This window comes from Vanellus vanellus, assembly GCF_965231255.1.
Source record: "Vanellus vanellus genome assembly, contig: HAP1_SCAFFOLD_76, whole genome shotgun sequence".
Taxonomy (NCBI): domain Eukaryota; kingdom Metazoa; phylum Chordata; class Aves; order Charadriiformes; family Charadriidae; genus Vanellus; species Vanellus vanellus.
The window spans coordinates 76,997-92,076 of NW_028127111.1; the positions used below are offsets into that span (position 1 = coordinate 76,997).

The window sequence follows — 15,080 nt, forward strand, 5'->3', positions numbered from 1 at the left end:
TCAGCAGCAGAGGACCCGCTGGGCCTTTCTCTGCCTCCTCCCCGTACTGCCCCAATCCCTCGAGGTGTCCCTGCGCCTCCAGGGCTGACAGCTCCTCCAAGGCAGTGGGGTCTCTCCTGGGGAGCAGAGTTTGAAGCACAATGAAGTCATCACCGACTGTCTCTTTCTGCACCGTGGATGGACTGATTCCTGCAGTGGGAATTGTCTTCCAGGGTGTACGGACCTACAGGAGGCGTCCGTGTTCCCCTCTGGAAACCCCCATTCCTGCCCCATTGCCAGGCATGGCATAGAGGCAGTGATGGGCCGGGGATCATTTCCGCCGGTGCAGGGCAGGGATTGAGCCAAGTCCATGAGGCATCTCAGCTCTTAGCAGTGTTCCTGAGGCCGGAGGGACATTCAGCTTCTCCAGTGCACCCCACAGACCCACTGGAGGAGGGATTCCTCTTGCCTCAGCTCAGCTGCCCTAAATCAGTGTGAGCTCCTTCTCTGAGCTGCCCTGTGAGTAATGGAGACAGAGGCCAGGAGGGAGCTTTTCCGATGCAAACACCGGGTGACATTTGAGGTGCCAGAGGTGGTTCAGGACACGTGCAGGGAACTGCAAGCTCTAATGGAGCAATTGTGAGAGACAGGGCAGCATCCCTGGGCACTGGTGGGGAATCCCTTTGGCCAACAGAAAACATAGAAGATCACAGAATCACAGGATCACAGAATGGTAGGTGTTAGAAGGAACCCTCGTAGATCGTCTAGTGCAACCCCCGTGCCAAAGTAGGGTCACCTACAGCAGGTTGGACAGGAATGCAGCCGGGAGGCTTTTGAATATCTCCACGAAAGGAGACTCCACAGCCTCTCTGGACAGCCTGTTCCAGTGCTTTGGTGCCCTCAAAGTAAAGACATTTTTCCTTGTGTTCAGATGGAATTTCCTGTGTTCCAGTTTGTGCCCGTTTCCCCTTGTTCTGTTGCTGGGCAGCACAGAAAAGAGTCTGGCCCCATCTTCTTGACACCCGTCTTTTAGATATTGATAAGCATTGAGGAGATCCCCTCTCAGCCTTCTCTTCTCCAGGCTCAACAGACGCAGCTCTCTCAGCTGTTTCTCATAAGAGAGGTGCTCCAGACCCCTGAACATCTTTGTAGCCCTCTACTGGACTCTTTCCAGTAGTTCCCTGTGTTTCTTGAACTGGACACAGTACTCCAGATGTGGCTTCACCAGGGCAGAGCAGAGGGGAAGGATGGCCTCCCTCCACCTGCTGCCCACGCTCTTTTGTAATGCACCCCAGGAGACCATAGGCCTTCTTGGCTACCAGGGCTGGCTTATGGTCAACTTATTGTCCACCAGGACTCCCAGGTCCCTCTTAGCAAAGCTGCTTTGCAGCAGGTGAACCCCCAACCTTTACTGGTGCATGGCATTTTTCCTCCCAGGGTGCAGGACCCTATACTTGCCCTCGTTGAATTTCATTATGTCCCTCTCCACCCAACTCTCCAGCCTTTCCAGGTCTCGCTGACCAGCCTGCCATTTCCTGGGTCCTCCTTCTTGCCCTTTTTGAAGACTAGCGTGACTTTGGCTTTCCTCCAGTCCTCAGGCACTTCTCCTGTCCCCTGTGACCTTTCAAAGATCATAGAATCATAGAATGGTTTAGGTTTGAAAGGACCTTAAAGATTATCAAGTTCCATCCCCCCTGCCATAGCAGGGACATTTCTCACTAGAACAGGTCGCCCAAGACCACGTCCAGCCTAGCCTTCAACACCTCCAGGGATGGGGCCTCAACAACCTCTCTGGGCAACATGTTCAAGTGCCTTACCACCCTTAAAGTGAAAATCTTCTTCCTAATGTTCAATCTGAACTTGCCCTCTTCCAGTTTAAAGCCAAGATGATGGAGAGCACCTTTGCAATAATATCTGCCAGGTCCCTCAACATTCCCGGGTGCGTCCCTTCAGGGTCCATGGATTTGTGGGTGTCAAGTTTGCCTAAATGATCTCTAACCCTATCCACCTTGACCAAGGGAAAATCTTCCCTTTTCCAGGCTTTTTCTCTTCCTCCAGGGTCTGGGATTGCTGAGGGCTGGCTTCAGCCTTCTTAGTTCCACCCCTACATATTCTCGCAATGTTTATATACTCGTTCCAAGTGGCCAGTCCCCTTTTCCACTTTCTGTAAACATCCCTCTTGCACCTGATTTTTTTCCAGAAGGTCCTTGCAGATTTCCTGCCTCCTCTTTCCGATTGCTTACTCCTAGGAATGCACCGATCTTGAGCTTGGAGGAAATAAAGCTTTTCTACTAACCAGTTCTCCTGCACCCCCCTTCCTGCCAAAGCCTTTGCCCATGGCTTTCCTCCAAGTATGTCTTTGAAGAGGCCAAAGGCAGCTCTCCTTAAGTCCAGTTCTACTTTTTGCCCTGCTTCTTCCACACAGGATCCGGAACTCCACCGTCTCATTGTCACTGCAGCCAAGGCTACCCCCAGCCTTCACATCCCCAACTAGTCCTCCTTTATTTGTCAGTAATACGTCCAGCAGCGCACCTCTCCTCGTTGGTTTCCCCACCAACTGTGTCAAAAAGTTCTCATCAATGCTCTGCAGAAACCTCCGGGACTGTGTGTGAACCCGGCTGTGTTGTTTCTCCAGCAAATACCAGAATTGCTGAGGTCCCCCATGAGAACCAGGGCCTGTGACCATGAGACTATTTCCAGCTGTCTGTAGAAGGCCTTATCAATTCAGGCATTTCAGAGAGGTCATCAAGCATGCAGGTTTCCCTGGAGGAGAGCGAGAGGATCCATCACAGTCGTACGCACCGTGGAGGTGGTTGGCTTTCTGGATATCACCTTGGGAGTCCACCTAGGAATATTTGTCACTGTTCTGGTTGGCCGGGCTTATTCCCCAGTAAGCTGTGATGGCATGAGCATTGTCCCCTTCACCCCAGCCCCAAGTCTTCTCTATTCAAGCCCGCCTCACCAAGCTGGCCAGCCTGCTGCCAAAGATGTAGTCTATGTAGTCTAAATCGACCCTCTTTTGCCTTAAAACATCTACCCATAACCCTGTCGCAGCAGGCACTGCCCAAAGGGCAATGATGCCACGCTTGGTTTGTTCCTGCTAGCTGTCAGCAGGCAGTGTTCGGAGACAGGCACTGCTGCCTGCCACGGGGCCTGCACACCATCATCCCACAGGCAGAGCATTCAGTGGGGTCTCTCAGAGGTATCCCATGCCAGCTTCTGCCTCCCCTCCTGCTTGGAACCCCCCAGGCTGCCCCTCCTTCCCCCTGAGAGGCCACCGTGCCCAGTGCCCGGAACCAGCGACTCTGTGACATCAGCCCCGGGAACAAGGGCACCGCAGGCACTGTGAGGACTGTGGGCAATACGTTGGCTGCTTCACTGGTGGGGATGACCCCTCGGCTCTTGCAGCTGCCATGTGCTGCTTCTGGCAATGATGAATGTGCTCCTTGTCGTCGTCCTGACGGCCCTGTGCTGGGCCATGAACAGCACATGGGACAGCAGTGGGTAAGCGGCCTGAGGTTCTGAGAGGGAGCTTGGGCAACACTTATGGGCTTCACTGGAGGGTGCCTGCTTGTCCCCTGTGGCCACGCCACAGCTTCCCAAACCCCACATGGGAGCCTGAGACCCTTGCCAGCACCCAGGCTGCTGGCCCATCTCACCTGTGGGGCTCAAGCAGAAACAGAGGCAGGCGTACGCACGCCCCACAGGGTTCCCTGGCCCTGCTGTCTATGCAGTGCCTTGTGGGGAGGGGAGATGGCTGACCTTCAACCTGAACCGCAGCAAGCCATTGAGCAGGACAGTCATGAGCTTCTAGTGACAGAGGGACCTGCAGGCTCCAGCCCATGGCTTCCGACTACGAAAGAGCACATATGGTGGGTGGCACAGATGTCCAGCCAGGCATCTGGCCCTGGACCATCAGCATCCAGCCTGGAGAAGAGAAAGCTCTTTGGGAGACCTTATAGCAGCCTTTCAGTGTCTGAAGGGGGGCAACAGGAAAGCTGGGGAGGTACTTTTTACAAGGGCAAGTAGGGACGGGACAAGGGGATTGCTTTCAAACTGGAAGAGGGGAGATTTAGAATAGATATTTGGAAAAAAATATCACTGTGAGGGTAGTGAGACACTGACGCAGGTTGCCCAGGGAAGCTGTGGCTGCCCCATCCCTGGAGGTGTTCAAGGCCTGGTTTGACAGGGCTTGGAGAAACCTGGTCTAGTGGGATGTGTCCCTGCCCAGGGCAGGGGGGCTGGGACTTGGTGATCTTTAATTTCCTTGCCAATCTAAACTATTCTATGAGTCTATGATTCTACAATTCTACTCACACCACTCAAGCTGCACCATCTATTTGATGCTGTGCACTTCCCATACTGCCTCTACAGGGGCAAACACTCACAGAATTTTGCTGCTTCAACCAGATTAAACATTTTCATGGTGTTTTCCGTATGCTCCAAATCCAGATTTACTGCACTTCAGTGTTCCATTGGTTCGGAGTGTCCAGAGACCCAGACCAAAAGCTGCATGATGTGTCATTGCAGTCACCACCATCACCCACGAACCTTCCACTTCAACTGCAGCGCGTGGCCCTAAGTTTACAGACCACGGAATGAAGTTGATATGAGGCAGTTCCTCCAGACAGCTTCCCAGAGAAAACACTGTTTGAGTCCAGCCAAGGGAGTGTCAGGGACAATTCCCTGAGTCAGCCAACCAAATATTAAATGAACACAAGTTATTTGTTGACAGAATTCCATGTGCAGGATCAAGGACTGCCTTCAGTCCAACAGTACAGTTCCCTTATTCTTACTGTGGTTTGGAGCACACTGGCCATTGCAGCAAACAATAGACGCTCTCCCCTACCTCTCTCTCCATGGACAGGAAGAAGAGAAAAATACTTATGAACTTAGAAGAAAGTCTGGTACTTTAACACAATATTAATAACAAAATAAAAAAGAAATAATGACATACATACTAAACTGGATCAAACTCCCAGGATGATAATCACGTCACCAGCAGGCCTGGGGAAAGTCCCAGGCTCAACTCAGGGACAGATGGGAACTGCATTCAGGAATGCACAGATAGGCATCAAAGGCAGAAAAACAGCCAGAAATCTCCCAAGACAACAGCCATTGAAGGAAAAGAGGGGACCCTTTGATCCCTCAGCTTTTATACTGAGCATGAAACAGATGGGATGAATTACCCTGATGGTCAGTTTGGGGTCACCTGTCCTGGCCCCTCCTCCCGACAGGTGCAACTCCTCTATGCTCTTCTGCTTCTGACCCTCCAATGGGGCAAAGAACCAAATCAGCTGGCCTTGGGGGTTATACCAATAAGTATGAGAAAGAGAATTCTGCATACCATTCCTCGGCATACATTACAACTAATCAGGTTTTATCACTCTGAACAGTGTCACCACAATATGTTGTTAATTTCAGAGAGTTCAGTTAGTTCAAAGAGGCTCAGCTGCAAAGTAAAGTTGCTGAACAGAAGAGGGGTTCTGTTTCACCTCAAACCAGCACAGGTGGGCTGTTCTTTTGGGAGGGTATAAGGAGAATAAAAGAGAAGCACTTGTGATTTCAGGGAATGACAAGAGAACCAAAGGATGCTGTTGGCTGTCTTTGCTGAGGGCTCCTGTTTTGCCAAATGAAACCCCAGGACCAGCAGAGCTTTTCCTGTGGAGCTGCTACCCAGCCGCACAGCCCCTGCCATTGACAGCGATGGAGTCACTGCGAAGGTGCAGTAGAAGAAATGAAACAGTTTGTGGTGCTGCAATGGATGGGCACATAGTTCTCAGTACAGACAGGATGGAAGGCTCAGGGGTGGGGTTCCCTCTTGTGGCTGCATCTCTAGAGACAGAGGAGCATTAGGAGGGCTTTGGAAGAAGCTGCACAGGTTATGGGGAACTCATTGGCAAAAGCTCAGAAAAACACAGCTTTGTGTTTGAAGAAATAGTGAAGACAGAGAGTCATGGGTAAAGCTTGGGCCAGCACGGGGTGGGAGTGAGGTGGGGAAGCACGGGTGGTGGTTGAAAGCTGCAGAGAAACAGGCACAGGCAGAGGAAAGTGTAGGACAGCCTGTGGTCAGGATGCATGACATCCCCCCCACCCTGCCCCAGCAGAACTGAAATCCTTGTCCTTTCCACGATGGCTGTGGACTCTTCCACTGGAGCCCCTGAGAGCACTCCAGTTCCTCACAGACACACTGCTTCGCTGCCTCCTCCCCCACCCTCCAGACAGCCCGAGAGGTTTCCTACACACACCCCCTCATCTCACTGCTCCAAGGAAGAGCCCTGAGCATCCCTTGAAGGAAGAAGTCCCCATTGCCAGGGTGTGGGGGTCAGCGCTTGAATATCCTGCTTGATGAGACACGGCAAGGGCTTTCACAGACACTTTCACATTTCATTTCCAACTGGAAGCAGTGCCTCTGGCTTTCTGCTTCAGGGACAGTCAGGGATGGCCCTCAGTGGGGACCGCTGACGCCCTCAGAACCTTGGAGGCTGACTTGCACTGCTCTAGAGACCACTTCAATCCACCCTCAGTACCTGCAGTTCAGGAACTGGGCACCAGAGGGCTCATTAACATGCAAAATGCCATAACGAGCCACAGCTCTGGGCATAATTTTCTTATTATACAATTCTGCTGTGGTTAATTAGAGAGATTTCAGAAGTGAAAAGGTTTCAATAGTAAATAACAAGAAGAAAGGATTTATTTTTCTTACTTTTTTTTTATTTGTCTGCTTAATTTCTCTGTCTATTGATATCAGCAATTTCCAAATGACACTGAAACTGGACCTCTCCAAACAGAGTCTGACTGAGTAGGGCAGTCAAGACCCTGTATGTCAGACACTCTATGGGCAGCCTTTGTCCCCACCTCCAACCCCGCCTTTCTCTCATCAGCCACCTGGGACTTACAGCACCTTTCCTCAAATCTGAGCTTTCTCTGCTACACTCTGGAGTTGCAGGTTTCAGCCCTTTGGCACCAGTTTCCACCTGTTTCACTTGGGGAATGAACTGCACCCAGACACAGAATTTTCTTTGCAACCCAAAAACAAGCCCAAAGGAAGGCATGGTTGAATAGAAAAATACAATATACAAAATGCAAAATACACTCCTCTGCTGTACATTAAGTCCACCTTACCTCTGCTGAAGTCCACTCTCCACAGTGGATAGCCTTAGACCAAAGGAAAACACATTTTTGTGCCAAACTGGGATCCCACGAACACTAAAGCACTCCCTGCCCTGGACTCGGTTCACATGGGCTCACAGCGAGTCACACACTAAGGTCACGAGCTCCCTCCATTCACAGAGGGAAGCAAAGAGAGAAAGTGAACGGCATGCTCTTTTGAAGGGGTCTGGGTTACGGGAACATCTTCAAGCAGACTCTGCAACATCCGCACCCACTCCTTGCCCATCCTCCTCCAGTGATGGACAGCTTGGGTGCAATTGTCCAGGCTGCCTTTTCTCCCGGAGGGAGAGAAATCAGTAGTCTCAGCTGAGATGCTTTGGCCTACCTTGACTGTCCACCAGCTCCAGCTCCACAACTACCATATTTAAAAAGTCCCTCTCCAGCTTTCCTTTAGGCCCCCTTCAGCTACTCGGTCTGCTATAAGGTCTCCCGGAGTCTTCTCTTCTCCAGGCTCAACAACCCCAACTCTCTCAGCCTGTCCTCACAGCAGAGGTGCTCCACCCCTCTGATCACCTTCGTGGCCTCCTCTTTTCCCACTCCAACAGATCCATGTCCTCCTTATGCTGGGGCCCAGCAGCTGGATGAAGCACTGCGGGGTCTCCCCAGAGAGAGTAGAGAGGCAGAACCACCTCCCTCGCCCTGCTCACCATGCTGCTGGTGATGCAGCCCAGGATGCGGTTGGCTTTTTGGGCTGCCAGCACACATTGCAAGCTCATCTTGAGCTTCTCATCCACCAGCACCTCCAAGTCCTTTTTCTCAGGGCTGCTCTCAAGCCATTCTTCACCCAGCCTGGATTTGTTCACAGGATTGCCCTGACCCACATGCAGGACCTTGCCCTTGGCATAATAGAACTTCACGAGGTTTGCACAGGCCCACCTCTCAAGCCTGTCCGGGTCCCTCTGGATGGCATCCCTCCCCTCCAGAATGTCGACCGCTCCACACAGCTTGGTGCCATTGGCAAACTTGCTGAGGGTGCACTCCATCACAACATCCATGTCACCAACAATGATGTTAAACAGCACCAGACCCAGTACGGACCTCTGAGGAACGCCACTCGTCACTGCCCACCATTTGGACAGGGAGACCTTGACCACAACTCTAATTTTCTTTCCAGTGGCTGCTGTGTTTCAGATTTGGTAGGAAAAGAATGTTAGTAATGCATATTGGTTTAGTTGTTGCTAGGTGTTGTTCATATTTTTCAAGGACTTTTCTTTCAGCTTTCCGTAGAAGCTCAAAGGGGCTGAGAGAGAATGATGGAATGGGCAATGAAATATTCCATTCCACAGAAGTCATGCTCGGTATTTGGATGGGTTTAACCAGGGGGAGGGTACGTGCAAACGCTGCTCGGGAAGGCACCAATTCACTGAGTGGTGACAGTGACTTGTATTGTCATTAGTAGCAGTAGTAATATTGTTGTTGCTGTTGTTGTTGTTTTCCTTTTCTGTTATTGTTCTATTAAACTCTCTTTACCTCAACGCATGACTTTGGGGGATTTTGTTTGTTTGCTTGTTCGTTTTCTTTCACTTTCCACTCTTTTTCACCCTCTTCTCCCTTTCCTCCTGGGGGAAGGGGGAGAACTGCACCGGTGGGTGCATGGTCCTAGCTGCTGGCTGGGGTTAAACCACGACACCTGTGCTGAGGCCTCCAGAGCTGGAGGCAGCACTCCATGTGGGGTCCCACGAGAGCAGAATAGAGGGGCAGAACCACCTCCCTTTCCCTGCTGGCCATGCTTCTTTTGATGGAACCCAGGACACAGCTGGATTTCTGGGCTGTGAGTGCACATTGTCGGCTCATGTCCAGCTTTTCATTGCCCCATACCCCCGGGTCCTCCTCAGTGGGGCTGCTCTCAATCCCTTCATCCCCCCGACCTATACTGATATGGGAGGTTGCCCCAACCCATGTGCAGGACCCCGCACTTGGCCTTGTTGAACTTCATGAGGTTCAAATGGGCCCACTTCTCCATCTTGTCCAGGTCCCTCTGGATGCCATCCCATCCCTCAGGCATGTCAACAGCACCACTCAGCTTGGTGACTCCATCTTGGGTGATTTCTCACTTTGTGGGGCTCCATTCCGTGCCCACCCCAGGCAAATGCTGCTTGTGGAGAGCCCAGGGGATCTCCAGGAAACTCCATTTCCCCCTTGAGAATAAAGTTGTCTGTCACGGCTTGTATGTGACAGCCTTGGCTGTTGTGACCAGCCATTGCTTCCACTGTCACTACATGCTGACGAGTGAGTCCTAAATCCAATCCTCGAGCTCTAAAAGAACACAAAAGCAACAGTCCTTTTGGGGATGCCATTGCTCAGGCCTTCTCCTGAGACCAACTTTTAGAAGAAAGGACCAGTGTTTCTGCATAGCACAAAGTAGATCCCATTTTGTTATAGGGATGCTGTGAGAGTTTCAGTTCTGACCTGGTGTTAGACACTGTTATAGAGGCACCAGTGGAGAGATAGTGGGTTAAAGCCTCTTTTGAAGTGGAAGGCATCGAAACCTTTCTGCAGGAAAAATCTAAAAAAAAAAGTAAGAATGAAAATAAGAATGAAGAGAAGAAAGAGAGCTCAGGACTGGCGTAGAACATCCTATGAGTCATCTGTGGAGAGAGATGGTAATTTTATTGCTGTTTAGAAGGTGACCATGAAATCAGTTTCTGAATGGAATCTTTGAGCTCCTGGTTCCTCATGCTGTAGAGGAGGGGGTTCACTGCTGGAGTCACCACCGAGTACAGAAATGACACAACCAGGTCCAGAGATGGGGACGAGATGCTGGGGGGCTTCAGGTGGGCAAACACTCCAGTGCTGATAAAGAGGGAGACCACGGCCAGGTGAGGGAGGCACGTGGAAAAGGCTTTGTGCCGTCCCTGCTGTGAGGGGATCCTCAGCACCGCCCTGAAGATCTGCACATAGGACACCACAATGAAAACAAAACACCCCAATGCTAAACAGGAACTAACCACAAGAAGCCCAACTTCCCTGAGGTAGGAGTGTGAGCAGGAGAGCTTGAGGATGTGGGGGATTTCACAGAAGAACTGGTCGATGGCATTGCCATGGCAGAGGGGGAGTGAAAATGTATTGGCCGTGTGCAGGAGAGAACTGAGGAACCCACTGCCCCAGGCAGCTGCTGCCATGCGGACACAAGCTGTGCTGCCCAGGAGGGTCCCGTAGTGCAGAGGTTGGCAGATGGCAACGTAGCGGTCATAGGCCATGACTGTGAGAAGAGAAAACTCTGCTCCGAGCAAGAAGAAAAGCAGAAATACCTGTGCAGCACATCCTGCGTAGGAGATAGCCCTGATGTCCCAGAGGGAATTGGCCACAGCTTTGGGAACAGTGGTGGAGATGGAGCCCAGATCAAGAACAGAGAGGTTGAGGAGGAAGAAGTACATGGGGGTGTGGAGGCAGTGGTCGCAGGCGATGGTGGTGATGATGAGGCCGTTTCCCAGGAGGGCAGCCAGGTAGATGCCCAGGAAGAGCCAGAAGGTCAAGAGCTGCAGCTCCCGTGTGTCTGCAAATGCCAGGAGGAGGAACTGGGTGATGGAGCTGCCATTGGGCATTTTCCTCTTTGGGGCACAGGGACCTTTTCAAAATGTAAAGACAGTGACAAGTTAGGGTAGAATTCATAGAATCATAGAATGGTTTAGGTTGGAAGGGACCTTGAAGATCACTGAGTTGCAACCCCCTTGCCATGGGCAGGGACACCTCCAACCACACCAGGTTGCTCAAAGCTCCATCCAGCCTGGCCTTGAACACCTCCAGGGTTGGAGCTTCCGCAACTTCTTTGGGACACCTGCTCCAGTGCCTTAACACCATAAAAGTGAAAAATTTCTTCCTAATATAAATCTACCTTCTTCCAGTTGAAAGCCATTCCCCCTCAGCCTGTCACTACGTGCCCTTGTAAAATGTCCTTCCCCAGCTCTCCTGTAGCCCCTTTAGTTACTGGAGGGCCGCAGTAAGTTCTCCATGGAACCGTCTCTTCTCCAGGCTGAGAAACTCTAACTCTCCCAGCCTGTCCTCATCGGAGAGGGCCTCCAGCCCTCTGATCATCTTTGTGGCCATCCTCTGGACCCACTCCAACAGGTCCATGCCCTTCTTTTGCTTGGGGCTCCAGAGCTGGAATTCTCTGAGTATAATCTATTCAATTTCTCATAAAACCCCCCCAAACCACTTTTACCTTTCCAGGAAGACCTTTTGTGAGCTGAGATTGGTGCTGTCTGAGGGTGCCCCAGAGAACAGAAGGTTCTGCTGTTGGCTCTGCAGGACTCAGACCTGTCCTACAGCAAAAGGAAAATAGGAACTTGGGGTGATCTCAGATTAAATCCACTTTTGATAGCAAAGAGCTGTTCAGCATTGTGGCTCCCAATGCACCCGACTGCAGAGCAGAGCTGTGGGGATGTTGTTGTGTTCATACTGTTTTAGTTGCCCCAACACACCTTAGGAGTGTTTTTAAGACAGAAATCCTGCTGCGCCTTGTGGGTCCTGAGACACAAACGGGCTGTCATTGCAAGGGGTTGACTAGGTGACCCATAAAGGCCCCTTCCAACCACACCATTCTAGGAGTCTACGATTCTGTGGCACTGGTGCGAGCAGAGGAATGCGCCTTCCAAGTGCATCTCTCTAAAGCCCTCAGCCCCTCTAATCATACCTGAGGAAGACCTCAGCTCTGCCCTCCCAGCCAGGGACACAGAGGGCTCATTACAGCTGCCCACAGACAGCTGCCCAGCAGCGTTTCCATGGCTTTAGCACCACGATGTCTTCTCTGTGGGACTGCTAGATAACACAGAGATGCCGTGGGAGAACTGTGTCCTTCTGGAGGGCAGCCTGCAGCCCAGCAGGACCCCTCAAACAAGGAATCACTTATCTTAAATTTGCTTATCCTGAAGGCACGATCAGGTCATTTCCAGCCACATACACTGTGATTCCAAGAGCGCCAAAGGCAGACAGGATGCAAGTTGGCTGCTTTTCCTCCATGGACATACGTGCACGAAAGGATGTGCAGTGTTGGTGTCTCAGCTGCGCTTCAATCCTTAGCCCCCCCCACCAGGGAGTGTAACAGTAAGAACAAGGGCAGACGGGAGAAGAGGGAATGCCAAAGTACCTCTGCCAGGGCAGGCAGGAGAGGGAGACACAGTCGGACACTTGAGCAAATCTCCTCTGTGGTGGTCAGGTTGCTGGAAAGGCAACTCATGACCAAACCCGCATGACACGAAGGGCAGAGGCTCTGCTGTGTGAGCGAGGGGACCAGGGGTTGCTCCAGGGAAGGCATCTGCACTGTCGGGGAGGGCAGGGAGATGCCTGTATCCCCCTTCCCACAGCATTTCTGGGAGCCCGCCTCTCTTCCTCCCTGCCCATGACTCTCTTACCTGGAGCTTGTCTTGGCCAGGACCTGTTTCTCTGTCCCCATATCTCCTCCCTCTTCATGCTCACAGACCCCATTCCGCCTGCTGCGTGCACAGCTCTGCCCTGCAGACCCCTCCTGGCAGCAGGGCACTGCCCAGGGACATCTTCGTGTGCAGGGGTTAACGAGAACCTCAGACAAGTCCTATCAACAAATGGGGTCTCAGAGCCTTGTGCACGGTGGAGAAATCCATTCCCATCTCTCCCTGCCCATCCAGCCGACCAAGAGGAGAAAACTCACAGCACAGACTTGTTCCCCTGCAGGTGAATAGTTCCTTGACATCATTTTTCAAAAGAACCCTCTGCAAATGTCCTTGGGGTGATCTGGAGCTGGGAGCAGTCCTCAGCCCTGCAGCTCCCTTGCAAAAGCAGAAGTAATCTGCCTCACTGGCGGTCACTCCTTCCACCCACAGCTTCTCCACACAGCGCCATGGGAGCTCCCCGGGCAGGCTGAGAGCATACCCTAGCAGGCGGCAGAGCCCCTGCCCCGGCATACAGCCCCCGGGGGGCAGGGACCCTGCTGGCAAGGACAGCTCTGCCCACCCCTGCCTGCACACCCAGTGTCACCTCCTGCAGACGTCCCCAGGAGCAGGCAGCCATCGTGCCCTGTGCCTCTGATGGTGGGGCAGGGAAGCCCTGCTCTGGAGCACGTCCTTCTCCTTTGCCCCAGCCATGGAAGGTGCCAGCTGTAGATGGTGCCAGGAGCTGCAGCTGCACTGCCCCGCAGCCAGAGACTTACTGTGCCGAGGGCTGTGGAGATGCCTCCCCTGGTGAACACTCTGCTCTGCCCTCGCTGCCTGCAGACAGTGCCCTCAGCCCTGCTGCGCTGTGCAGAGGAGCTGCTCCTGGGCAGAGCTGTCTCTCTGCAGCGCTGCCCACTTGCCAGGAGCTCCCTCCGGCCCAGCAGCCCGGCCCAGCTCAGCAGCAGAGGACCAGCCCGCGGTGGCACTCTCTCTGTCCGCTCTGGGCTCCCTGGAGGTGTCCCTGGGGCTCCAGGGGAACCGCCTGTGAAAAAGGCTGATGCAATCTCTGATGTTCCCTCCCTCTGGTGGGCAGAGACACTTACTTCCAGCAGTGGTATTTCTCCCAGCAGAAGAAGAGCTGGCCATGAGTACCCCCTCTTCTTGTCCCATCAGTAGCACACATGGGGTCTTGGACTCTTGGTACCAGGATTCCTTGTGGCAAGTCACCGCTTGCCTGGTGCCACAGCTGGGGGGCTTCAGCCCAAATGTGCAACAATGATCTCAGCCAGTGTCTGAAGGAACTGGGCTTTTTTAGCCTGGAGAAAAGCAGGCTGAGGGGAGACCTTATTGCTCTCTACAACTACCTGAAAGGAGGTTGTAGCCAGGTGAGGCTTGGTCTCTTCTACTAAGTAACAAGCAATAGGACAAGAGGAATTGGGCTCGAGTTGCACCGGGGGAGGTTTACATTAGACATTAGGAAAAACGTCTTGACTGAGAGGATTATCAAGCATTAGACCAGGCTACCCGGGAAGGGGTTGAGACACCATCCCTGGAGGTATTGAAAAGACATGTTGGGGTGGTGCTGAGGGACATGGTTTAGTGGTGGACTTGGTTAACAGTTGGAGTCAATGAACCTAAAGGTCCCTTCCAACCTAAACGATTCCATGATTTTATGATTCTATGATTCCATGATTCTATGATTCCATGATTCTATGATTCCATGATTCTATTCTACATAAATTCTGAGAGCCACGTTACAAAGAGAGAGGGAAAAATAGCTGAAGCTGTATTTTCCAGACTCACTAATTCTCTGTCAGTAAAGAGAAGGTCCCACAACCTGTGGGAAGTTTTCATTAGTTGGCCCTATGGGAAGTTTTGTTTCTTGGGTCTCTTGGCTCGAGCCTGCTGCGTTCCTATTTCCAGCAAGGGCAAAAGTTCCCGTTCAGGTATCAAACTTTTGCCCATCCTTCCCGGAGAGCCAGGACAGTTGTGTCACACAACTTTCAGTGTCAGAGTGAAGATGGAAAAGAAGTGTGAATTGAAATGATTTGTCCTCCAATGGAAACTCAAATCCTGAGCTGGCTGGACCACATTGGCTGCAGTTAGACATAAGTTACCTGAGACAAATGTGAGTTCAGACCTGGTTGGCAGAGTTTTTCACAGCCCTCACTGAGGAGAGCAGGGTGTTGCGAGAGGGGAGCGAGTATCTGTTCCCCAAATCCCAAGGTAGTGCCCAAACCATCTTTCCCTTGGCCTCTGGCATCTCATGTCTTGAGATGCAAGAAATGCTGGGCCTTCTGTCAGTAATCCTCCAACAATCCTTCAGGCGGTTGTGTGAGTTCCCTATCAGTATCTAAAAAAAGTAACACCCTCCCCCAAAACTAAACAAACAAAAGCCCCACCAATCACAAAAGAACAATCCAAAGTCACCCACAAACATTAATCTGCCTAAATCTAAATGCAGCAGTTTGCATCTTGGACAGCCGCTCTGGGCAGTGCCAGTGAAATCAGTATTTGCAGCGTGAGCCGTGATACCCCATCCTCAAGAACAAATCCAAAGCAGTTCAGAGGAAGGGTGGT

General features: G+C 52.0%; 1 protein-coding gene across 1 annotated transcript in view; it reads right to left on the bottom strand.

The window, feature by feature from the left end:
* Nucleotides 1–9,761: 9,761 nt before the first annotated feature.
* Nucleotides 9,762–15,080, bottom strand: part of LOC309685475 (olfactory receptor 14C36-like) — a gene marked incomplete at both ends in the record, with an annotated part of 32,618 nt that continues 27,299 nt past the window's right edge. Inside the window, one exon of the mRNA XM_082501238.1 lies at nucleotides 9,762–10,533. Coding sequence (XP_082357364.1) covers nucleotides 9,762–10,533 — 772 coding nt within the window. The remainder of the gene's footprint in view (nucleotides 10,534–15,080) is intronic.